The sequence below is a fragment of the Microtus oregoni genome, unplaced genomic scaffold (assembly GCF_018167655.1).
Source record: "Microtus oregoni isolate MIOR12 unplaced genomic scaffold, Mior012 000174F_ref0000296, whole genome shotgun sequence".
Lineage (NCBI taxonomy): Eukaryota > Metazoa > Chordata > Mammalia > Rodentia > Cricetidae > Microtus > Microtus oregoni.
The window spans coordinates 1-27,155 of record NW_024544830.1 but is presented as its reverse complement, the minus strand read 5'-3'; the positions used below and the strand labels follow the sequence as shown (position 1 = coordinate 27,155).

Sequence of the window (27,155 nt, the reverse complement as noted above, 5' to 3'; positions counted from 1 at the left end):
TGACATGATACACACGCACCTGACATGATACACACGCACCTGAAATGATATACACGCACCAGCATGATACACATGTACCAGCAAGATACACATGCACTTGACATGATACACATGCACCTGACATGATACACATGCACTTGACATGATACACATGCACCTGGCATGATACACACGCAACTGACATGATATACACGCACCAGCATGATACACACGCACCTGACATGATACACACGCACCTGAAATGATACACACGCACCAGCATGATACACACGCACCTGACATGATACACACGCACCTGACATGATATACACGCACCAGCATGATACCCATGCACCTGACATGATACACATGCACTTGACATGATACACATGCACCTGGCATGATACACATGCATTTGACATGATACACATGCAACAGCATGGTACACATGCACCTGACATGATACACATGCACTTGACATGATACACACGCACCTGACATGATACACACGCACATGACATGATACACACGCACCTGACATGATACACACGCACATGACATGATACACACGCACCTGACATGATACACACACCTGACATGATACACACGCACCTGACATGATATACACGCACCAGCATGATACACATGTACCAGCAAGATACACATGCACTTGACATGATACACACGCACCTGACATGATACACACGCACCTGACATGATATACACGCACCAGCATGATACCCATGCACCTGACATGATACACATGCACTTGACATGATACACATGCACTTGACATGATACACATGCAGCAGCATGATACACATGCAGCAGCATGATACACATGCAGCAGCATGATACACATGCAGCAGCATGATACACATGCACCTGACATGATACACATGCACTTGACATGATACAGATGCAGCAGCATGATACACATGCACCTGACATTATCCACATGCACCTGACATGATACACATGCACCTGACATGATCCACACGCACCTGACATGATACACACGCACCTGACATGATACACACGCACCTGACATGATACACACGCACCTGAAATGATATACACGCACCAGCATGATACACATGTACCAGCAAGATACACATGCACTTGACATGATACACATGCACCTGACATGATACACATGCACTTGACATGATACACATGCACCTGGCATGATACACACGCAACTGACATGATATACACGCACCAGCATGATACACACGCACCTGACATGATACACACGCACCTGAAATGATACACACGCACCAGCATGATACACACGCACCTGACATGATACACACGCACCTGACATGATATACACGCACCAGCATGATACCCATGCACCTGACATGATACACATGCACTTGACATGATACACATGCACCTGGCATGATACACATGCACCTGACATGATACAGATGCACTTGACATGATACACATGCACCTGACATGATACACATGCACTTGACATGATACACATGCAGCAGCATGATACACATGCAGCAGCATGATACACATGCACCTGACATGATACACATGCACTTGACATGATACACATGCACCTGACATGATACACATGCACTTGACATGATACATATGCACCAGCATGATACACATGCACCTGACATGATACACATGCACTTGACATGATACATATGCACCAGCATGATATACATGCACCTGACATGATACACACGCACCTGACATGATACACACGCACCAGCATGATACACATGCACCTGACATGATACACATGCACCTGACATGATAAACACGCACCAGCATGATACACATGCACCTGACATGATACACATGCACTTGACATGATACACATGCACCTGACATGATACACATGCACTTGACATGATACAGATGCAGCAGCATGATACACATGCACCTGACATTATCCACATGCACCTGACATGATACACATGCACCTGACATGATACACACGCACCTGACATGATACACACGCACCTGACATGATACACACGCACCTGACATGATACACACGCACCTGAAATGATATACACGCACCAGCATGATACACATGTACCAGCAAGATGCACATGCACTTGACATGATACACATGCACCTGACATGATACACATGCACTTGACATGATACACATGCACCTGGCATGATACACACGCAACTGACATGATATACACGCACCAGCATGATACACACGCACCTGACATGATACACACGCACCTGAAATGATACACACGCACCAGCATGATACACACGCACCTGACATGATACACACGCACCTGACATGATATACACGCACCAGCATGATACCCATGCACCTGACATGATACACATGCACTTGACATGATACACATGCACCTGGCATGATACACATGCATTTGACATGATACACATGCAACAGCATGGTACACATGCACCTGACATGATACACATGCACTTGACATGATACACACGCACCTGACATGATACACATGCACCTGACATGATACACATGCACCTGACATGATACACACGCACATGACATGATACACACGCACCTGACATGATACACACACACCTGACATGATACACACGCACCTGACATGATATACACGCACCAGCATGATACACATGTACCAGCAAGATACACATGCACTTGACATGATACACATGCACCTGACATGATACACATGCACTTGACATGATACACATGCAGCAGCATGATACACATGCAGCAGCATGATACACATGCAGCAGCATGATACACATGCACCTAACATGATACACATGTTTTCTCCTTAGGCAAGCCTCTAACATAGTGTGTATGACTGTTGCCCTATTGGCATGCTGTTTTCATGCATTTGTCTCATCTCTCTAGATGAAGCTCCTCAAGTTCAGAGACTTACTTTCATTGTAGCTGCAGACTATAACCCTGTGCCTGCCACATGTACATAGTTTGGACAAAAGAATGCATACCCTTATTCAGTTCTTACACGTTTTCATGAAGGGGTTACTTAATAGTACAAAGCCCTGGGTTTAGTCCCTAGCACAGAATTAAAAAAATACAAAAATCACAAAAAGACCAAAAAGGAAGAGCTTTTTAAAATGAGCGATTCAGTACCTATGTTTATTATAGATGTGGAAATCCTTCCAGAAAGCTGTATCAACATAGTCAAGGTTGCACAACTAGGGAAATATATTAGATAAAAAGTTATTGTTGTCTTTGTTTTGTTTTGTCTGTTTTTAAACAAATCCAAAGCATTTCTTTCAACTTACGTTACTTAGTGAGCAAGTGAAAACACACAAGTATTCCCATTATCTGAAAAGCACCCCCATCAAAGTGAAGCATTTTTACAATTCATATGTATTTTTGATTTTTTTTTTGAGACAGGGTTTCTCTGTGTAGCCCTAGCTGTCCTGGAACCCACTTTCTAGACCAGACTCACTTTGAACTCACGGGCCTGCTTCTGCCTTCTGAGTGCTGGGATTAAAGGCATGTGCCACCACATACTGGCCTAATTCATGTATTTAAAAAAAAATAATTGAACAAGCTAGTCCTGATGACATGCACCTATAGTCTCAGCTATCTGGGAGACTGACACAGAAATATGACTTAAGTCCAGGAGTTTGAGTTGAGCCTGAGCAGCATAGCAAGATCTATGTCTATAGTCTATTGATGATAATTGCTGATAGCATGAAGAACACAGATAAACAGAAATATTTTTCACAGTCACTACTTGATTGGAATATGCTTTCTTAGAATGGGAATTACTAAGTACACAAGCTATTTTCACAGTGCTCAGGATCAAACTGAGGATTTGTTCATGCAAGGCAAATCATCTCTTGTAGAGTACACTCTGAGGCCTTGGGTTTTATATTTTTACATCGCTTAAGCTTCAACAAACTGTTAAGCAAAGAACACAAATTTGACTGTTGTGGAAATTTAATTTGAAAGTCAAGATAAGGATTTGAAAGTCATGTATCCTGAAGTCCTGAAGGTATACTTACGACAGTAGTTGTCCCATATCCGGTTATTTGCTAATAAAAAAAAGTATTACCAGCCAGGTACAGTGTCATTAGCCTCTGCCTCTCTGCCCTTCTGACCCTCTCTGTCCCTCTGCTCCTCTCTGCACCTGCCTCTTTTAAAATGTCTTTAACTTTGGTTTCTGCAACATTTCCCCTTAATTAATATTCAGATTAGGGTCTTTTTTTTTTTTTTGCAGGCCTGCCACTAAAGTTCCTTTCTTTGAAAACATTAGTCTTACTGCAGATAGTGTTAATTTTGATCAGCTGAGTTGATCCTTTATTTAAGGAAGTGCCTTCCAGTTTCCTTCACTAAAAAGTTATTACGTTGGTTACTCTTTGCAAGCAACCTTCTGCAAATATAAATATAAATATAAATAGCCCATTGGTTTTTAACTTGCACTTGCTTGTTTCGTAACCTGCTGCAGCCAACACAGCCTGGATAGCCAAGACTGGCGGGGGTGCAGGAATTGACACATGGAGGCTTCTTTTCAGGTGGAAGAACAGCAACCTTTATTTTGCCCAACAACCTTTTATACCTCTACTCCTTCTGTGGAGACCCACTGGCCAGAAAGAACACAAACATCCTTGTCAATTACAGACCACAAGGAAGTTTCGCTGTCAGTCAGGGGGAGTGAGGGCAGCTGGATCACAACAACTCCCCCCATTTTATTTTATAATACCTTGCCTGCCATGGGGAATAGCCCTCTAATATTCCCTGTCTTAGGTAGCATCCTGCCCCCAAAGTATTGTCCGTCAGTGGCTACACAGACACATAGCCCTAGACCAAGTATTCCCAGGACTGACAGTGCCAACGAGCCAGACCAGTGCTGCAACCATTTAGCATGCACTAACTGGGTGCTAAAATTAACAAAAGCAGTATTCCAAAGCCCTCTCATATGACGGTTGAGTTCCATAACAGTAGCAGAAGCATGCAATACAGTGCCATGAGTAACTCACATAACAATATTAACTATTGAAAGTCCAAAGATAGTTCACTTGCTCCTGAACCAGAGCCACTTGTTGGTTCAAGGTCAATATGCCCAATTGAATATGTCCATTAAGATAATTTTGAATGTCCAAAGCCTTGCTGACTCTTTCAGCCTGCTGGTCAACAGTCTCAGCTGTCTGCACAGGCTGTGAGAGAGCAAGTTCAGCAGCAGTAGCTGTGGTGGCAAAGCTCTGCTCCAGCTACCTTCTGGCCCTGTTGTGGGAGCTGCGGGCCGGGCCTGCTTTTCGTCCCGCCCAGCTCCCACACGGCTAGCTTTACCCGAAATAACAACACACAAATTGTATTCTTTTAAACACTGCTTGGCCCATTATATCTAGCCTCTTCTCGGCTAACTCTTGCACCTGGACTAGCCTATTTCTAATAATGTGTGTAGCACCCCAAGGTGCGCTTACCGGGAAGATTCTAGCCTACGTCCATCCTGGGTCGGAGCCTCATCGCGTCTGCATCAGAGAGCAGAGCTATCGAGTCTGAGCTCACTTCCTCTTCCTCCCAGCATTCTGTTCTGTTTAATCCACCCACCTATGTTCTAACCTATGAGGGACAAGCAGTTTCTTTATTTTTTAACCAATGACCTTCCTCCATCATGGCCCTAGCCGCACTCACTCTGGATCTAAACTGCTACATGGAGTGGAGCAGAACTCAGGGAAGCAGGCTCACTGCTTCTGCTCCAAAACCATTGAAGGGGCCCCACTTTAGCAACCTTTTAGGGAATTTGGGCATTGTCAACCTGTCTGACTACTTCCTGCTGAGCGGGGGGTGCTGCATTCTTGGGAGTATTTTACATCAACATTTCAGGGTGTCTCGATGATTCAAACCACATAAATTTGCAATGAATCCACAGGTTCTCATCCTCTGTGGAGACAAAAGCAGAACCTCTTTTCCAAAGCATCAAATCCTTAGGCCCATATTTTAAAGTCAAAGTACCTTTCTTAGAAGTTCCCAGAATAAATTGTCTTTCTCCAGTCCAGAACACAAAAGACAACACAATCAACAAAATAATATATATATCTCTACACATTCTATCTTTTGAGATCCTCAATTCACCTTCCTGCCTCCTTTTTATTTCTTCTCTACTGGTCAATCTTCCAGAGGGCATCCCTCAGAGCATCTCTGGGGATGAAGACACACATACTGCTTTTAATCTGACTTGGCTTGTTCCCAGTCTAAAACATTTAAACCCCCTCCTGTACAAAATCTTTGGCTGTCTTCCTTGTTACTTCTATGCCTTGTTGCTTTAAGAGTTTCAGTTACTTTTTGAAGCCTTTCAACTCACCCTCTCGCCTTTTTATACTTGCTTATCTTTTGGAAGATGTCTCTCAGAGTTATCTCGGGGGATGAAAAATTAGAACACTACCTTCCCCAATACGCTCCTCCATTTAGCTGGTGGTTGGAGCTACCCCGTTCACGTATCCCCACTTTCCAGATCTCAGTGGGACCTCCACTTGCTGCAGCCAGCGCAGCCTGGATAGCCAAGACTGGCTGGGGTGCCGGGATTGACACATGGAGGCTTCTTTTCAGGTGGAAGAACAGCAACCTTTAGTTTGCCCAGCAACCTTTTATACCTCTACTCCTTCTGTGGAGACCCACTGGCCAGAAAGAACACAAACATCCTTGTCAATTACAGACCACAAGGAAGTTTCGCTGTCAGTCAGGGGAAGTGAGGGCAACTGGATCACAAAAGTACCCATTGATGACACATTTTAGGTACATTTTTCATGTTTAAAAAAAATTGGTATTTGAATAGGCAATAAGTTCTTATTGTTCAACTTTTTTCTAATTTTATTTTATGTGTATGAGTGTATGCGTATTTTGCCTGAATGTTTGTATGTACACCATGTATATACCTGATGCCTAGAGGTCAGAAGACAGCGTCAGATTCCCTGGAACTGAGTTATGGATGATTGTGAGCCAGCATGTGGGTGTGGAAAACCGAACCCCTGTCCTCCTCAACAGCAATCCATGCTCTTAACTACTTAGCCTTGTCTTCAGACCCTTGTGGTTCAACATGTTAAAAGTATGCAACCAGGCAGTGTTGGCACACACCTTTAATCCCAGAACTTGGGAGGTAGAGGCAGGTGGATCTCTGTGAGTTCAAGTCAGTCTGGTCAACATAGCAAGTTCCAGGATAGCTGGGGCTATACAGAGAAACCCTTTCTTGAAAAAAAAAAATTATTCAAAAATACATAGCAAAAGGGTCAAATATTTTCCCCATTTCTAAATAATCAGCTTTTTCATGTTATTTTTGTCTGTGCATTCTCCTGGGTACATTCTATGCATACATATGTAAATATAGACATATATGCGGGTATTTATAGCCCTGTGTATCCAATGTTAGCGTAGTTCATACATTGTTCTATATGCCTTTGTTTCACCAATACTGTGTATCTTAAAGATCACTACATACACATTCCAGTTACCTACCACTTCATTAAAAAAAAAATCACCTCAATATCCAATAGCTTGAACAGGAGCTTACCATAATAAAAATGTGGAACTCTAAAGTGTCTTTAATAGTTCTTAGATTGTCTGATCTTGACTAGGCAGTTCTTCCTCAAGGTCTGACATTCAGCTTTTGTCAGACATTGAGCCATGAATGAAGTCAGCCAGGTTTTCTCACTCATATACTCAGGAGTAGATACTGGCTATCAGCTACAAATTCATCCTCATTACCTACAGCTCTAATGCCTTCAGATGATGCCCCATATGTCCTTCCTCCAGCATGATGACAAGGTTCTTACAGAGTTACAAGAGAAGACAGGGTGGAAACTATATTTTCTTTGATAACCTAGCCTCAGAAATTATCCAGTCTCTCTGTTACCAAGCAGACCGGGTGGTGTCCTTTTGTTTTTCTTGGTTTGCTTTCTGTATAGACCAGACTGGCTTTGAACTCACAGAGATCTCCCTACCTCTGCTTCCCAAATGCTGGGATTAAAGTTGTATGTACTATACCCAGCTCTTCCATTTCTTTTTATGTAGTGAGGAGCAGCAGGCATGCTTTTCGTCCTGCCTGGCTCCCACACAGCTAGCTTTATACCCGAAATAACAACACACAAATTGTATTCTTTTAAACACTGCTTGGCCCATAGCTCTAGTCGCTTATCAGCTAATTCTCACATCTTGATTAACCCATTTCTAATAATCTGTGTAGCACCACAAAGTAGTGGCTTACTGGGAAAGATTCAGCATGTCTGACCTGCATCCATCTTGGGCCGGAGCTTCATCGCATCTGACCAGAGAGGAGAGGCATGGCGTCTGGCTCACTTCCCTTCTTCCCAGTATTCTGTTATGTCTACTCTACCTACCTAATTTTCTGACCTATCAGACCAAGCAGTTTTCTTTATTGATTAACCAATGAAACAACAGATTGACAAATGACCTTCCCACATCATTTTTATTGATGACTAAATAAATTACATTAGGGTGGTTTGCAGGAGCATTGGTGCCTACCTTTTATGTTCTTAATAGATATGAAAGACTGTATTATTTAAATATATCATAATTTATTTAACAATACTCCTAATAATGATGAACATTTGGGTATTTTCTAGTCATTCACTATAGCAAACAGAGTTTCTGGTGAATTACCTTTTAACTGAAATTGCTTCATATATATGGAAAGAATTTATTCTACAGTTAAACCACAAGAGCAGAAATGGTGGGTCGTATGGTAAGGTAATTTAAGTATTGTAAGAACTGCCAGGCTCTTTGCAGAATTTGCAAATAGCTGTCTAGAGGCATTGCTTCAATCTTCACTCCCACAAGGGACTGTTTAAGTGATAAGCCACATCAATTTGGGGGCTTTTTAAGAGCTAGATATAATAAAATGTTATCTTGATATAATATGCATTTTAATTTTTCTTACTACATGTGAAGTTGACTGCCTTCTTCTATATTTATGGGATACCAGTGTTTATTTTCCTTTGTTGTTGTTTACTTTATCTATTTTAATTTCTTTATTTGTTTTTAGCTGAATTGGCCTATGAATTACAATTATTTTTCCTCTTTTGTAATTTGTCCTGCACTTTGCATACTGTCTTCAGTAAGAACTCTTTACTGTTTTGTATGTATAAAATTACTGAACTCAAGTTTTGTGGCTTCTGCTGATGTTTCATAGCTAGAAAATCCTTTTCCTTCCAGCATTATGAGCTAATTTCCCTTAAGTTTTTTTTATCATTTTAATATTTATGTCTTCACACATTTAGAATTGTAAGATACACTTTCAGGCACTGATCCAACTTTTTCCAGAAAGCTACTTGATGCTTTTAACATCATTTAATAAGTAATCTACATTCATCATATACTAAATTCCCAATTTCAGATAACTTTCTATATCTCTAAATTGATTTGTGTAACAGTAATTGTATAATAATCACATATCTGTCTCCTTTCAACACAAACCAATTCTAATGTTCATAAAATAATACAGTGTGCTTTCAGAACTTAAACCTTTTTCAGTGATGTTGAAGCTTGAGATGTGGGTAAAAGAATGCATTGTGTCAAAGCATAGCTAAATTATAAAATTGGTGTCTTAGACATTTAATTTCAAGATTGGGAGATTGACTCTTATGGTTTTATAAGTGTTTTTAATAAATAGTTTTTTACTAAAAAAAAAAGGCCAAAACAGGCATATCCATTATAACAGTAAAAGAAAATATTTTTCTCATTTTTAATGTACTCCCATTTTTAAAATTCCAGAGGACCTGACTGGGACACTGAATTGTATGAAGAAGGAGGTGCTACTGTCAGGGAGCTTCTTAGCGAACTATATGGCAAAGTTGGTGAAATTCGGCACTGGGGTCTGATCCGATACATCTCTGGGATCTTAAGGAAGAAGGTGGAAGCACTTGATGAGGTACTAATAAGTTCTTGAAATTACTCAAAATCTAAGTGGGGAATACTTTAAAACTCCATGCTGGGAGCATAGCACAAAGGTAGGGTAGTGCTTACTTTTCCTGGAATCCTCGGTTCAAGCCTTTGCACTGCAGAGGGATACCTTGATTTTCCTAATTGTTTTTTAAACAACTGCAACTTCTAATTGTTTTCAATTGCACGTAAAGTTTCTGATACTCAGCTTTTTATTTGTGAATGTTTGGAAATCTGAAAATTTTGGAAAGGGTAAGTAAGCTCTGCTCCCTCTTCATAGGCCTGCACAGACCTTCTCTCATACCAGAAACACCTGACGGTAGGACTTCCTCCAGAACCTCGCGAGAAGACAATCTCTGCGTGAGTGGGGCATGTGGTTGGCTTTTTATAAGGTTTCGCTGAGCCTTTAAGAAATTGGGTGAACTTGCCACAATTCTCTTGTCCTAATTTGTATACACCTTATATATACAGAGCTGCAGAACAGGAAAATGATGGGATACAAGCAAATGAAAAGAGAAAACTTATTGATTTTTCTAAATCCCTTAATTCTACTCATTCTAAAAACACACAAAGCACAGAACATTGGGAGTTGACAACATAAAAGGCAACCACAATCTGAAAAAGAAATAGAAGAAAGTATATGGCTAGAGCATTGGGCTGTTATATGCACCTCTATGCTGCTGAAGAAGGAATCAAAGGTGTGAAGGTTAAAGTTGAAAGGGGAAATGGGCACTCACAAAGCACCCCGAGTGCACGGCTGCAGGAACACCACCATCAGCTTCTTTCTTTGTAGCCATTATGCTTATTTGTCACATGGTAAAGATTAACAGTGAAACACTGGTCTGGAAAGACATCGAGGGGTGAGTTTTAAATGAAAGTTCTGTTAATATGGCAAGAGTGTGCCTCAGAGGCAGGGCGTGGGAGTTTTGCTGTGAAAGAACTACACTTGGTGAGCTGTTGTGGCAGGGGTTTGGACTTGCACTGAGGTTTTAATTTTTAAAATATATTTAGGCTAAATGATGGTAGACTTTGGACTTCATTCACTGTTTTCTTCCTTAGACCTCTACCATATGAGGCACTCACTAAGCTAATAGACGAAGCCAGTGAAGGAGACATGAGTATTTCAATCCTTACACAGGTGGGCAGCATTAAAAAGCCTAACCTGGCAATTGATGTTTCAGTATTTGTTTTTAATTGACCTGACAACTTGCAAAACAGACATTGTGACACTCTAACTTTTGTTTATATCCATTCTGTACACAGGAAATAATGGTATATCTTGCCATGTACATGAGAACTCAGCCTGGCCTCTTTGCTGAAATGTTCCGACTTCGAATTGGTCTGATCATCCAAGTTATGGCAACAGAACTGGCTCACTCTCTTCGATGCTCAGGTATTCATTTAATTCAGTAACTAATTGTAAGTGGAATTCACTTCTAGGGCAGATCCATGAAGGTTGAAATCAGGACGGGAAGGAAGAACATTTTATTGATCCATTGTTGTTGATTATTTACTCTTTTTATTACTATTTTTTTTTTTTTGGCAGAGGGCCTGCCACTCAGCTACCAAATAAATCACACTGGCCTTAGCTTGGCTTGTTTCTAGCCAGCTTTTCTAAATTTAAATCATCCCCTCTATCTTTTGCCTCCAGGCTTTTATCTTTCTCTGTTTCTGTGTGCTTTTCTTTACATCTTTCTCTATGTCTTGCTGTGTAGTTAGGTGGCTGGCCCCTGATGTCCTCCTCTCCTTGTTCTAAGTTGCTCCTTCTTCTCCCCTCCCAGATTTCTCCTCCTATTTATTCTCTCTGCCTGCCAGCCCCGCCTGTCCTTTCTGCTGCCTTGATATTGGCCATTCAGCTCTTTATTAGCCCGTCAGGTGTTTTAGACAGGCAAAGAACCACATCTTCACAGAGTTAAAACAAATACAACATAAAAGAATGCAACACAACTTTGCATCATTAAAACAAATTTCCACAGCATAAACAAATGTAACACATCTTAAAATAATATTTTATAACAATCCATAGCTCAAAAACTGTGTAAGACTGTCTTGTTCTTGTGTTTCTTAGTAACTAAGTGAGCAAAAAGATGGCAACTTCAAAATGCCACTTCTTGTAGACTCTGCATTCCACATTCTTCTTAACCAAGTTCTTTTACCTGATTTCTTCCTGATGCCTCAAGGGCTTTAGAGACTGGTATTCTGTGTTGGGGTCTGATGGAAAGAAGGAAGCTTCTGGACATCAGTGTGAGTCACTGAGTGGTATATCAGAGTATTAATGGTCTGTCAGGATCATGATCAAGTAAGGAAGTATTTTATTAACACTTATCTAACAAATGTAGTAGTACTTTCTCATCAAGATTGCCAGTCTGCATGTAAAGACCCAGAGACTTTTTATTATGAAAGTTTGGCCTTAGCTTAGACTTGTTCCTAACTACCCTTTATAACTTAAATTAACCCGTATTTTTTTTTTTATTCTACATTCTTCCACGAGGTTCATTACCTCATTTCCTTACTGTCCATCCTGTTTCCTCTGTGTCTGGCTGGTAGCTCTGCCTTTCATTTTCCCAGAGTCCTCTCTGTCCCTAGAAGTCCTGGCTAACCTCTTCTTAACTAGCTATTGGCCATTCAGCTCTTTATTAAACCAATCAGAAGGCACATCTTCACAGTGTAAACAAATATTCTGAAACATTTCTGTTTTTTTCTAAATAAAAAGGAAAGTTATCTCTAACACAATAAAACTATATACAATAAGAATCAGGTACGAATTACATTCACAACATCGAGTTTATTTGTATCTGGCAAATCCAGAGAAACTACTCTATTATCTATCTTATCTTGGTAAATTCAAAGTCTTGTACCTGATTTACTTCCTTTTATAACTATGGAAAACTGTAACTATAACTATCTAATCCTCAACCACTGAAAGGATATAATATTACCTGAAAAAACAGGAAGTACAGAGAAAGCAACTTCTAAACCTAAGAAACAACAGAAATACCTAGCTGCTTGGACAGTCAACCCAAGGTTCCTCTGTAACTTTGGGGCATCCATCTTTGGCCTATGGGCCTAGAACATCTGACAGACTTTTCTATGAAGCAGACTATCCTACCTTATCTTGGCAAAGTTCAGCAGTCACCTTCTTTTGCGCCCTGCTTATCCAATTTGGACAGTATACATATCAGCAATCAAGGCAAGGGCAATTTCTTGCCCAGTGGCTATCTTTGCCACAGTAAAAGTAAACTCCACATGAAGGTTCTTCAGTGTCCATCATTCTTTAATGAAGTAGATTGGTGTTGCCAGGAGCAGATATGTCTCATTGTCATGAAAAGCCTTATGTTATCAAAACATTTTTAAATGTCATAATCTGTACATCTTTGAGGTGTTTGAAGACCATCTACCTATTTGAAATATTTCTCTGATTGACCTTGAAAACATACCTAACATGACCATTAACTTGATTGTATAGATGACTAACTACTATCCTGTATATCTTTTATTATCCTAAATAGTTTTTAAGGACTAGAACTTTATGTTACATTTTTTTTTTGGTTTTTTGAGACAGAGTTTCTCTATGTAACATCCCTTGCTGTCCTGGAACTTGCTCTGTAGACCAGGCTGGCCTCAAACTCACAGAGATCTGCCTCTCAAGTCCTGGGATTAAAGGCATGTGTCACCACTGCCTGCTTTTTATGTTACATGTATAAATGAGCTACATAGGTTCAATACATTAAACAAGTGTAGGAACATGAATTTGTATCAACATACAAAACTCCATAGCAATATTTGAGATTAATGTTCCTTCCCCACTTTTTCAAGAAAAAAAATCTCTTAATCTAACCTACTTTGTTTAGTTTTTTCCCTGAGCATGACAAGTAACACCTTGCAGAAAAGTCCCCTAAATAATGACACACATCCATAGCCCACCCAACAACCAAAAATCGCCCACCCCACCTCTTGAGAATGGGAGTGTCATGTTCTCTAGACTGCTTCCTGTTGTCTGGGGGTGATGGCATCTTTAGGACACCCTGAGAAAATTTGGATAATGGTCAAGTCCTGAAAGAGCTAGCTGTATAATTTTTATTTTGTCTCTGTGTGATGGGAAAGTGTAGATAGAACTTATTTGAAGTCCCAGCTGGAGTAGTCTGTGATGCTGGACCATCTCAGCTAGCAGCTGAGATCTGGTTGTTCTGGATGCAGAACTTTGTAACAGAACTGTAACAGAAGCATTCGGAGAGCCTGAATCACCAGGGCTACTTGTCTTCATTGGTATCTGGTCTTTTTGTTCTGAAAACACACAAACTTTTAAAGGTAACATACATATCTGCATTAATATAAGTATGGAATGTGCGGTGTGTACAAGTCAGCTAAAGATTATTTTTTTATTTTATGTGTGAGCAGGTAAAAAAGCATTTGTCAACTTTATAAGTGCATTTGGACTATATAACCAAATTGCTATAGAAATATCTGTCTATATGAAAGTATGGCATGTAATAATGAGTCTTGAGGACTCTGTAGCCAACAAGATATATCATGTCTCATCCAGTCCCAGAGCTGTTCCATGACAAGGGATCAGCATATATGTCATCTGTCCTGTAGTCTTTCCTGGCTTCCTCTGGCATGTCTACAGCCAAGATCCTCAGGAGGTCTCCCACATCAAACCTGATCATTATAATTTTGAAGACGTTTAGGCTTTGCATTTCCTGTGGAAACAAAGCACAACCTCTCCCACAATGCAACACATTTCCTAGCTTTCATTATAAAGCCAAGACATCCCTAAAGTATATAGGCTGGTTTAATTTAGCAGTCTCTTTCAGAATCCAGTGTCTCTCAGCAGCAGCCATTCTCTGTTAATTAGCCTTTTAAAAAATCAAAATTATCAAAGCACCATATAAGGTACAAACTCCCTTATTATAATGTTTCCCATTCTTAAGTGGCTAATTTTTAATATTATTGATTTTTATTGAGCTGTATATTTTTTTCTACTCTCCTCCCTGCCTCTCTTCTGCCCTGCAACCCTCTCCAAGGTCCCCATGCTCCCAATTTACTCAGGAGATCTTGTCTTTTTCTACTTCCCATGTAGATTAGATCCATTTATGTCTCTCTTGGGGGTCCTCATTGTTGTCTAGGTTCTCTGGGATTGTGATTTGTAGGATGGTTTCCTTTGCTTTATGTCTAAAAGCCACTTATGAGTGAGTACATATTATATTTGTCTTTCTGGGTGTTGGTTACCTCACTCACAATGCTGTTTTCTAGCTCCATCCATTTGCCTGTAAAATTCAAGCTGTTGTTATTTTTTTCTGCTATGTAGTACTCTATTATGTAAATGTACCATATTTTCCTTATCTATTCTTCAGTCGAGGGGCATTTAGGTTGTTTCCTGGTTCTGGCTATGACAAACAAAGCTGCTATGAACATAGTTGAGCACATGTCCTTGTGACACAATTGAGCATCCTTTGGATGTATACTCACAAGTGGTATTACTGGGTCCTGAGGAAGGTTGTTTCCTAACTTTCTGAGAAATCACCACAATGACATCCAAAGGGGCTGTACCAGCTTGAACTCCCACCAGCAATGCAGGAGTGTTCCCTTTACTTATCTTAGGTTTGTTCCTAACTACTTCTTATAACTTAAATTAAATAATATTTTTAAATCTGTGTTCTTCCACAAGATTACCTCATCTTCTTACTGTTCATCCTGCTTCCTCCATTATCTGGCTGGCGACTCTGCCTTTATTCTTTCCAGAGTCCTCTCTGTCACTGGAAGTCCTGCCTAACCTCTTCCTGCCTAGCTATTAGCCATTCAGCTCTTTATTAAAATAATCATGAGGCACCTTGGCAAAGACATATCTTCACAGTGCAAACAAATACTCCACAACAAACAAGACTTGAAAATTATTTATAGATTTGCCAAGATAACAATTTTAGTTAGAAAAATAATTGGGGGCCAAGGAAGTTATACAACAGACTTGTCAAACAGGTTTATCTAACCTTGATAGTGCTACATAACCTTTGCCAATTATTAAGTTCATGCTTGAAGACCATGTAATTGAGTTTAAAAGAAGTGAGATAGTGTTGGTACACACCTTTAATCCCAGCACTCAGGAGGCAGAGGTAGATGGATATCTGTGAGTTCAAGGCTTACCTGGTCTACAGAGCAAGTTCCAGGACCACAGAGAAACCTATCTCAAATAAACAAACAAAAAAACATAAAGAAAGAAAAGAAAAAAAAAACAGAGGAGGGTTGGGTGGTGGTGGCGTATGCCTTTATTCCCAACACTTGGGAAGTAGAGGCAGGCAGATCTCTTGAGTTTGAGGCCAAAAATTTTATCAATTTCTATTCTTGCAGATTGGTGTCTTCTCTGAATTCCAAACAATCACTGGTTATATTTCTCAGTTAACCTGTATATACAATATTTTGTTGTTTTTATTGTTTCTCTAGTTTACATGTTGTTCTATCCCTCCAAAATTAATAGTCAGCCTCTCAAAGTTAGGTACTATGTATTATACCTGCTTGTACTTACATTGCTTAAAATAATGACCCATATGTAGTATGCTCCTTGTAAATGAATAATGTTGAAGAACACATTCAAGTTATTTTCAGTATTCTTAGTAAATTCACCAACTCACCTCTGTTCTCTTTTAACCATATACACTGAGAAATTTTCAGTTTAACTGTGTGTGCATATACATTCATTGCTTTTCTCTGAATGTCTTCCATTCCTCTTGATAGCCTTCATTCTTCTCACCCTCATATAAAAACTGTATGGCGTTTCCCAGAAATGTTGTAATATGATGAAGAAGAAATTAGTGGGCAACCTAATCTAAAATCTAGGTAGTCAGTTCTTAAATAATTAAAATGTGGTGCTGTATGAATAGCCAATTTATGTTGTTAGAAATTTATTCTGTAACTGCATCTTCTAAAGTGAGTGACTTAGAAATCCTATTAAAGGAAATAGAGGGTCTAATCCCCATCTAAGAGGAGAGGAAAGGGCACATCCAAGTGAGAGACCAAGTGTGGTCACATGTGCCTGCAATTCTATCACGTTATAGACTGAGGCAGGAGGATGACAAGTTTAATACTAGCCTCAGTTGGGCCAGGCAGTGGTGGAGCACACCTTTATTCCCAGCACTTAGGAGACGGAGGCAGGAAGATCTCTGTGAGTTCAAGGTCACCTGGTCTAGAAAGTGAGTTCCAGGACAGCTAGGATATACAGAGAACTATGACATACAGAGAAACTATGTCTTGAGGAAAAAAAAAATTACCCTAGGTTGCATATTGAGATCCTGTTTCAAGGAGAGAATGGGAAGTAAGGAGGATATGGTGGGCAAACTAGAATTCCTCTGCATGCATTTCTGTTCATTAGCTGAAGAAGCCACAGAGGGCCTGATGAATCTGAGTCCTTCTGCCATGAAGAACCTCCTGCACCACATCCTCAGTGGCAAAGAGTTTGGAGTGGAACGAAGTGGTAAGACCCAAGCGCTGAATTTACACTTCAGGGTACTTCATTTTAATTTTCCATTTTAGGATGTTTTCCTTCTAACAGAGGGTATCTTGGCTCCCAAATAAATAAAACTTAAATGGATAAAACATTTAAAAGCAAAGCTATCTTTTGGAACAAGATTTGCAAACTAAAAGACAAATTCAATTTAAGAAAAGATTTTGGACTGGGGAAATGGCTCAATGGGTAAAGTGCTTGCCACACACACTTGATGATCTGAGTTTGGATCTATCACTTCTCCAAAAGCTGGGCTCAGTAGCTTGTGTCTGTAATCCTAGCTCACCCTTATCCTAGTCTGCCTATAGCAGTGTGGTAAACACCATGACCAAAAGCAACTTGCAGAAGAATACGTTTATTTGGCTTCCATGCACTTCAGGAACTGAAGTGGAGGCCATGGAGGAATGATACTCACTGACTTGCTCCTCATGGCTCACTTAGTCAGTTCTTTATACCACCTTTCCACAATATCCTGGGCCTTCTTACATCACTAATCAGGAAAATGCCCAATAGACAGTCTGTTGAAAGCATTATTTCAATTGAGGTTCCCTCCTCTCAGATGACTCCAGTTTCTGTTAAATTAACAAAACAAAGCTAACCAGGGGAGATGGGAGGCAGAGACAGGAGAATCTCAGAAGCTTGTGGCCAGCTAGCCTGGCATATGTATCATTGAATAGGAGAGGCTCTGTCTGAAACAAGGTTGAAGTCAGGGTCCAACACTTAAGGTTCTACTCTGCCCTCCACATGCACACCATGAGCAACATGTTTGCGCTCTCTCTCTCTCTCTCTCTCTCTCTCTCTCTCTCTCTCTCTCTCTCTCTCGCTCTCTCTCTCTCTCTCTCTCTCTCTCTCTCACACACACACACACACACACACACTTTTTACAGAAGATTTGGAAATACAAGCATATGTGTAACTTCTTTTTCCTTAAATGATATGACAACTAAGTAAACTAATAGCTGTCATGTTTCATTAAAATTTTTATTTGCGCTTGCTTATTTATTGTCTGTCTGTGTGTATTGGGGGAGGGGTGCCACAGCACATGTATGGAGGCCAGAGGACAACTTGCAGGAGTCGGTTCTCTCCTTCCACCATGTATGTCCCACGAATTGAACTCAGGTCATCAGACTTTGTAGCGAGTGCTTGCACCTGCTGGGCCATCCCTCGTGTTTCTTTTTAACTATGTATTAAATTACCTTTCATTATCGTAAGTCAGGAAGACAACTAAAAATCCATTCTTAATCTTTTTTATATTCAAATTGGCAGTAATTCAGTAAAACTGATAATGTACGTGTATGTTTGCAGTCGCAACATATCCACTATATCCTTTCAACCTTAAATTCTAATATCTCTAAGAGTCTTTTACAAGCTAATCTTCATATGCACTTTTTACATTTTTATTAACAGGTTTTAATTTTATATATCACTGAGGGTACAAGCTTTGCTTTAGTACATGCTGTAGGTACTAAATCAAAACCAGTGTGTACTTTGGGTTTTTGAAGCATTATTCTTTTAAAGAAGGATAACAAGAACCTAACAAAGTTTTTTTTTTAAAAAAAAAGGATTATCATTTTTGGTTGTGAGCCTAGCCTTTAACGGCTGAGCCATAAACCGGGCGGTGGTGGTGCACGCCTTTAATCCCAGCACTCAGGAGGCAGAGGCAGGCGGATCTCTGTGAGTCGAGACCAGCCTGGTCTATAGAGCTAGTTCCAGGACAGGCTCCAAAGCCACAGAGAAACCCTGTCTCAAAAAACCAAAAACAAACAAACAAAAAAAAAAGGATTATCATCTCCTATATTTAATCATTAATGTTGAGTTATTTTTTCAAGACAGGATGGCCAGACTTCAGCATGTTTTGTTTTTGAAGTCTGTTGTGTCCTTGCATGGCTACCAGGGACATATCTGACTGGGGTGATGAGGTAGTGAAGAAAAGACAAATATGTACAGACACACAGACACAGAAAAGCCGAAAGCAGTGGATTGGACTCTGACGGAGAAACCACAGCATCCCCAAAGCTCATTATATTTACTATATACAGTTGAATCGAGAGGTGTGGTTATTGCATACAACTGAACAAGGAGGCGGGTCTAGCTAAATCTCCATAGGAACAGTCTTAAGGCTGTAAACATCTGGGAAAAAAAAAACTAAGGTGGACATTTTCTGCAAACACTATCGATAGTCACATTCAGATCACCAAGGAGGACTTTTCTGTCCCTCTAAACCTCACCTGGGGAATGCTTTAACACTTCACACCCATGGGGCTAAGGTATTGAAATACTTGCCATGCCAGTGTCAACAGCACACGTTCACTTAGGAGTTCCTCCACTCGCCACAAAAGTTAGAAAGTATAGGAGCTGAAGAGACAGCACAGTGGCTACAAGTACTTACTGCTCATCTAGAGGATCCAAGTTCAGTTCCCAACACTTGTGTACAGCAGCTCACAGCTGCCTTTAACTCCAGCCACGGAATCCAACTCCCTCTTCTGCACATATGTGGCATACATTTATGTATATACATGCATGTGCATGCGTGCACACACACAAATACAACACACAAATAAGAATAATGAAAATAAAATTTTTAAGTTAGAAAATAATATTCCTCAGGCAGGAAGTATTTCTAAAATGCAGACTCTGAATTAGTAGGCCGGATATGGGACCTGTGGTGCTAATGGTACTGGTCCAAGAACTACACTGAAACAGCAAGGTTGCACTAGGATTTTTTAGGTTAAAAACAAAAGAAAGATGCACATGTAAGTCTTTTTAACATGGCAGAGAAAATTAGACAGGTTCTTTTTTATCTCTCATTCTGTACAGTTCGTCCCATTGATTCAAATGTGAGTCCTGCTATTTCCATCCATGAGATCGGTGCTGTTGGAGCAACAAAAACAGAACGAACTGGAATCATGCAGTTAAAAAGTGAGATAAAGCAGGTAATATATAACCTGAAAAAATATTGATGTAATCATAATTAATAATATTCTTAGCTGGGTGTGATGGTGCATGCCTATAACCCCACATGCAGGGCATAGAAGTTGGAGGAGCAAGAGGTCAAGGTGCGACAGCCTCAGCTAGAAAGCAAGATGGAGGCCTGTCCAGAATCCTGGAGAGGCTGTCCAAAAACAAAATCAAAACCAAAACATTATTTTAGAATCAAACTTTGTTAGAATAATTTATTTAGTTTCATATCCTCGGTGTAACTTGAACCATTTATTTTTCAGGTGGAATTTCGTAGACTGTCTGTCTCTACTGAGAGTCAGGTGAAACGACAAAGACTTTTTAAACATATTTCAAGCAGCCTTCAATTCCATATAGCATGCATGATTATGAGCTTTCCACAAGTAATAACAAGCCATGGAATCTCCCTCATAGCTACTATTTCTAGATAGCTTTCCCCTTTTTCTGGATCAAATGACTTAATTTTTGGAGGAATTGTCGCTGGCAACAGATAACAAGAAACCCTGGGTTCCCTTATTACAAGTAATGTGTAATTTATAATGTATTTTCTTTATAAAAGTGATAGACTTCCTGCTTTTAAGAATAGCTAGTTGGAGAAATAGATCAGCAATTAGGAGCACTGGTTGCTCTTGCAGAGAACCTGGTTTTCTTTCTTAGCACCCACATACTGGCTCGCAACAGTCTGTAACTCCAGTTCCAGGAGTTTTGGTGCTGTCTTCCACTGCATGCACATGGTACACAAATGTATATACAGACAAAATACTCATATGCATAAAACACAAATAAATCTTTTTAAAAATGGGGGCCAGAAAGATGTCTTAGTGGGTAAGAATACTTGCTGCCAGGTTCAGTTCTCAGTACATCCATGGTGGCTCACACCTGTCATTAACTGTAGTTCAAAATATCAGGTGTCCTCTTCTGGCTCTATAGGCATCAGGAACACATAATACTACAATATGTACATGCAGGTAAAACATGCATACACATAAATTTTAAAAATATATTAGTTACAGGTGGTGCACGCCTTTACCCCAAGTAGTCAGGAGGCAGAGGCAGGTGAATCTCTTGAGTTCAAGGCCAGTCTGGCCTACAAAGAGAGAGTTCCAGGACAGCCTGGGCTACACAGAGAAACAATGTCTCAAAAAAAAAGGTACTAGAGAGGATACCAGATTAGATGAAGGCTTTGTTTTTAATCTCTTTTGGCGGGGTTAACATGTGCAAAGCCCTGGGTTTCATCCCAAACACCATAAAAATAAATGACAGGATGGTTTTATGAGATTTTAACACAAAATAGGCTTTCTAACTACTATAGGAGAGAACCATTAAATGATACATACATATGAAGAGGAGGAACAGCTGCACAGGACTAGGAATCAATAGGAGTCACCAAACGATATGGCCTTTCACTGTAGGAAACACTGAATGACTTAGTGCATTAGTCAAAGAAATACCTAATAGCTTTTAAAATTCTGGGAAATCATAGTATTTTAAGATGTCCAAGTTGAGAAGGTGCTAATTTAATCCCTTCTAGTAGCGCTACTTTTTTACCATTTGAGAATTTTGCACGTGCATATAGTAAGTACATTTGATCAAGTCTGATCCTCAGTCCTTCCCTTCCACCTTCTCCATGTGCCCCTCCACTCTCCTCTCACAACTTCATGTACTATGTTTTTCAAACCCATTGAGTCCACTGAGTACTGCTAGTGGGGCGGGGGGTTGTATGGCTGTCTACTGAAGCATGAGCAGCCTTTTAGGGGCCCCATCCATAAAGGGAACTGATGTTTCTTCCCCCAGCAGCCATCAACTCCCGATAGCCCATCTGAGAGTGGAGTTTCTGAGCCCCTCCCTTTCCACGCTTAGATTTTGGCAGACTTGATTTTATGCATGGTATGAGTTCATGTGTGCAACAGCTGTGCCAGTTCTGGAAAGCACTGTTCCACGGTGTTCTTTAATCTTTCCACTCTCTCTTCTGCAGTGATCCCTGAGTCTTGAGAGTGTATATATAATATAGATGTCCCATTCAGGGCTGAGCACTCCACAGTCTCTTATTCTCTTCATGAGACCCAGATGTGGGTCTCTATATTAACCACCACCTACTGTAAAAAGAAGCTTCTTGCACTAATCTTGGAATGAACATGAGCACTTAGGGGGTAGTCTGATGCTATGTCCATTTAGACGGATGACGGTAGTAAGTTCTCTCCTAGGGCCTATGACCTAAAGACTATACTTGCAGAGATTATTTCTGTACTTATTAATAGCACTTCTTAAGAAAGACTTAAAACCCCTTCTGCTTTCAAAGTGGAATTATAGCAGCCTACACATTAAAAATATCCTGGATAGAAGAGGCAAAACAGATATTTTGTTTCTTTTAAAAGGGGGCCCTGAAGTCATTCAGGAGAATATGCCAGTGCTTGAAGCCTACTTTTGAAGAAAACTTGAGTACTTTTCTTAAATATCCTCTGGCGTTCATATTTTATACAAGGAACGATTGTAATAAGAAGATGGTCTGGAGAGATGGCTCAGTAGTTAGGAGCACTGGCTGCTCATCCAGAGAACCTGGGTTCAATTCCCAACACCCATATAGTATCTTACAGTCTGTTACTCCAGCCTCCGAGAAGCTGGCACCTTTTTCTGGCCTCTATGGGCACTGTATGCATGTGGTACACAGACATACATGTATGTGAAATACATTCATACTCATAAAATAAAAATATCAAAAATAGCTTAAAAGAAAAAAGGAGCTACTCTGTTTTTAACAAGTGTTCATGTTACAGTTTTTGCCAGGAAATTTTAATTACCTGAATTTTTTCCTATTTGAGAGTGGAAAGGTCAGCTTTAGTGCTGAAAAGTTCTTCATCGATGTGATTAGTTAGTGATCCTAGTTTGGGTTGACAGTGACAATAGTTTGGGGGTTTGTTTTGTTTTCTTGTGACAAGGTCTCTCTATGTAGCCTGGCTGTCCTGGAATAAACTCTGTAGACCAGGCTGGCTTCCTACCTCTGCCTCCAAAGTTTTAGAATTAAGGGCATGTAACATCACACCCAGCTCACATTATAGTTTTTATAGATGTCCAGTATTATTATAAATTCTTTATGTGATTGGAACTCAAAAGTCCGTGATGCCAGCTAGATGAAAATGATGGTAAACTTGACCTTTCCAGCTACTTGAGGGTTTTCTCCTACATATTTACTACCTATAGGCCTTCAAAGGGGCCCAAATTGTTAGGGCGATAATATAGAGGACAGAGAGACTAGATTGTCATTACTTTCTTATTTTATAGCATTGTTTTTCATCCTTACCTGCCCATCTGGTATTTTGTATTTTTTTTTCTGCCAATTCCCAGTACTCTTAATTTATAGGTGAAGATATTTCAGGGTAGTTTTTACTTATTTTATTCTTTGCCATGGCATTTGAAGTAAACATATTTTATTGGCTCTTTTATAACATGCTGGATAATTACTTAAATTGTCTGTAGTTTAATAATATTAATAATTTTTTAAACAAATAATTATTGCCTTGCCTCTCTCTTTAAATTTTTTATTTTCTCAATTTCTTTTATAGACCAGTGGTGGTCATCCCTCTGGTGTAGATTTGATGTCACCGTCCTTTCTGGTAACTAATCTTTTGTTATGTCATGTTACATCCACAAGTGCTTTGATATGCTGTTATATGGATCATAAGAAAGTATTTGAGTATATACAAAAAAACAAATTAGGGACTGAAGGAATGGCTCAGTGGTTAAGAACACATGTTGCTCTTGCAGAAGTCCTGGGTTCCATTCTCAGAACCCCATGGTGGTTCACAGCCATCTTTAACTTTCAGGTACTCCTGTGGTATGATTCATACACATAAAATAAATCTAAAACTAAAAAATCAATAATTGAAAACAAATTGATCTTGAACTAACATGACTATAGATCAATTCCATATAAAAGGGAGCAGTCTATTTCTTTCCTGATAAGGTAGGAAAGGGAGTTCAACTCCAACCTCTTTTTTATTTCAGAAAAATAATCAATTAAAAAGTTTTGTTATGTATATATTCATTCTTTGAACTGATGAAAGTGTGCATCAGACAGTGGACTAGACAACATCAACATCAGTTTGTAATGTATTTGAAAAAACCCTGTCTCAAAACGATGTGCTAGACTTTGTTGACTCCCATGGGAAGCCTTACCCTCTCTGAGGAGTGGATGGGGGGGGCGTGGAGGGAAGGTGGAAGAGCTGGAGGAGAGGAGAGAGTGGGAACTGGGATTGGTATATAAAATGAGAAAAGATTGTTTTATTAAAAATAATTAATTTTCAAAAAAGAAAGTAAAACCAAATTTTGGTCTGTATCCTAGTGATAGTGAACTAGAAAGACTGGGCTAAGCCCCAGCAGTCTGTTCTAATCCGCTCTTTAGGGGTCCTGATGCACTTTTAAATTTCAAAGTTACTCTAAGAAGTAATTTACTTAGTAAATGTGAACTAAATGCCAACTTTATGTCATACACTGGAGATATAGCATTGAACAAAATGGAAATGACTCGACGAAGCGCACAATTTAGGAAGATTCTTTTCTAAACAAATTTTTTGATTTTTGTTTTTTCTACTTTATTAGAACATAAGCTATGAAATAATGAATTTGATTATGACATTTTCTTGTACATATAAGGTACTTTTATCATCTACATTTGTCTGGTTTAAATTATAACAAGTTATGATTTAATTTCTCCCAAACTGAAGAAATTTAGAAGAGATCTATTGAAAATACTATTTTGAGTAACTTTAAGCAAATACCCAGCATTAAATAAGGAGGAGTTTGCCAGCTCTGTGATTTCCATGTTAATGATGACAGCATTAATGGATTTGGAAATTTAAAAAGAGAAGTTATTTTCTTGGAAAGTATTTCTATAATCCTTTATTTTGTGTTTATTTCTGAATCTAATCTGTCAAATAATCACTTTAACCAATGAATTTCCTCTTTTATTTAGCATAATTTTTCAGGGTTCTTTATATTGTTATAAATATTGCTATTTTATTCATTTTTATTGCAGAATGATAATCATTGTATTGTTACACCACATTCTCTTTATCTGTTTGCTCATCAGTTGATGGGTATCTGAATGGTTTTATGCACAGTGTTGCTATTAACCTTTATGTACAGATTTTTAGGTAGGTATGTGTCTTAGGGTATTTATTGCTGTGATAAAACACCATGCCCAAAAGCGATTTTAGAGAGGATTATTTAAATTTGCATCACAATTCAATCACAGTCCTTCCTTGAGGGAAGTTAGGGCAAGATTTCAAACACAGCAGGCACCTGGAAGCAGAAGCTGCTGTAGAGGCCAGGGAAGAAAGAGCACTGCTTACTGGCTTTCTTCCCATGGAGTGTTCACCCTGCTTTCTTACATAGTTGAGGACCACCTGCCCAGGGCTCGCACCACCCCCAATGGGCTGGGCCCTCCCTCAATCCCTAATTAAGAAAATGCATTATAGGCTTTCCTATAGCCTAATTTTTTTTTTTTTTTTTTGGTTTTTCGAGACAGGGTTTCTCTGTGGCTTTGGAGCCTGTCCTGGAACTAGCTCTGTAGACCAGGCTGGTCTCGAACTCACAGAGATCCGCCTGCCTCTGCCTCCCGAGTGCTGGGATTAAAGGCGTGCGCCACCATCGCCCGGCTCCTATAGCCTAATTTTATGAAAGCATTTTTTTAATTAAGGCTCCTTCCTGAATGACTCTATCTTGTGTTGAGTTGACACAAAATTAACCAAATCTGTGTATTTTCATTTCTCTCAGAGTATAGTTATGTTTCCTGTCGCTGTGAAAAAAAAATACCTAACAAAAGTACTTACATTCACATATATACATATATAAACACTAATGGATAGATAGGATAGACGCATATAAGAGAGGACATGCAGCATTTGTATTTCTGAGTTTGGGTTACCTCAATAATTTCCAGTCATATATATTTCCTACAAATTTTCATAATTCATTTTTCTTTGCAGTAAAGTTCCATTGTGTGTATGTTCCATTTTCATTATTCACTCATCCCGTTACCCTGCTGTGGTGGCTAGACTAGCAATAAACATGACTGTACAAGTTTATGGTGGGATGTAGAATCCTTTGGTTAGATGCTCAGAAATGGTATAGCTGTGTTAAATGGCAGTTGTCTTTTGTCATCTTTTGAGAAGCTGCCACAAGGATTTCCAAAGTACCTACAGTCAATAAAGGCTCCCCTTCCCCCACCAGATCCTTGCCAGAATTTATTTATTTATTTATTCATTCGTTCGAACATTTTTTTTTTTTTGAGACAGGGTTTGTCCTGTATATTCCTGGCTGCCCTCACTTTATAAACCAGATTAGCCTCGAACTCACAGAGATCCACCTACCTCTACCTCTCCAGTGCTAGGATTGAAGGTAGTGCGCCACCACCATCATCAGACTCTGTTTTCTTAATGATAGTCAATTAGCCAGTGACTCAGAATGTCAAAGTAGTTTTAATTTGCATTTCCCTGATTTCCTTAACCATTTTAAATTGGGCTTTTTACATTTTTGGGTTACAAGGATTCTTTTTATATCTAAATGCAGCATCCTTATAGAATATGTGATTGCATATATTTCTCTCTTTCTGTGGATTTCCTTTACATTTCTATTTATGTTCTTTGAAGAACTAAAGTCTTCTGTTTTAACTTCCATTTTCTATTTTTTCTTATGTCATTCACATCTAAGAAATTGTTGTCTAAATCAATGCCACAAAAATTTAATGCTGTTTTGGACTATACACTATATTTTAACAATTTTATTAAAATAGCTTTAGCCCTTACATTTGGGGCTATGATTGTATTAGGAGGGGGAACT

The 27,155-nt window shown here is 39.4% G+C and overlaps 1 protein-coding gene across 1 annotated transcript; it reads left to right on the top strand.

Annotated features, from left to right (window-relative positions):
* Nucleotides 1-8,654: 8,654 nt before the first annotated feature.
* On the top strand, nt 8,655-23,929 carry LOC121445321 (phosphorylase b kinase regulatory subunit alpha, skeletal muscle isoform-like; the record flags this gene model as incomplete). Its single annotated transcript, XM_041647385.1, has 9 exons — nt 8,655-8,674; nt 9,698-9,854; nt 10,146-10,225; nt 10,925-11,003; nt 11,129-11,258; nt 17,229-17,330; nt 20,178-20,293; nt 20,582-20,620; nt 23,879-23,929. Coding segments are annotated over exons 1-9 (774 nt in total), but the record flags the coding sequence as incomplete, so codon positions are not given.
* Nucleotides 23,930-27,155: the final 3,226 nt, after the last annotated feature.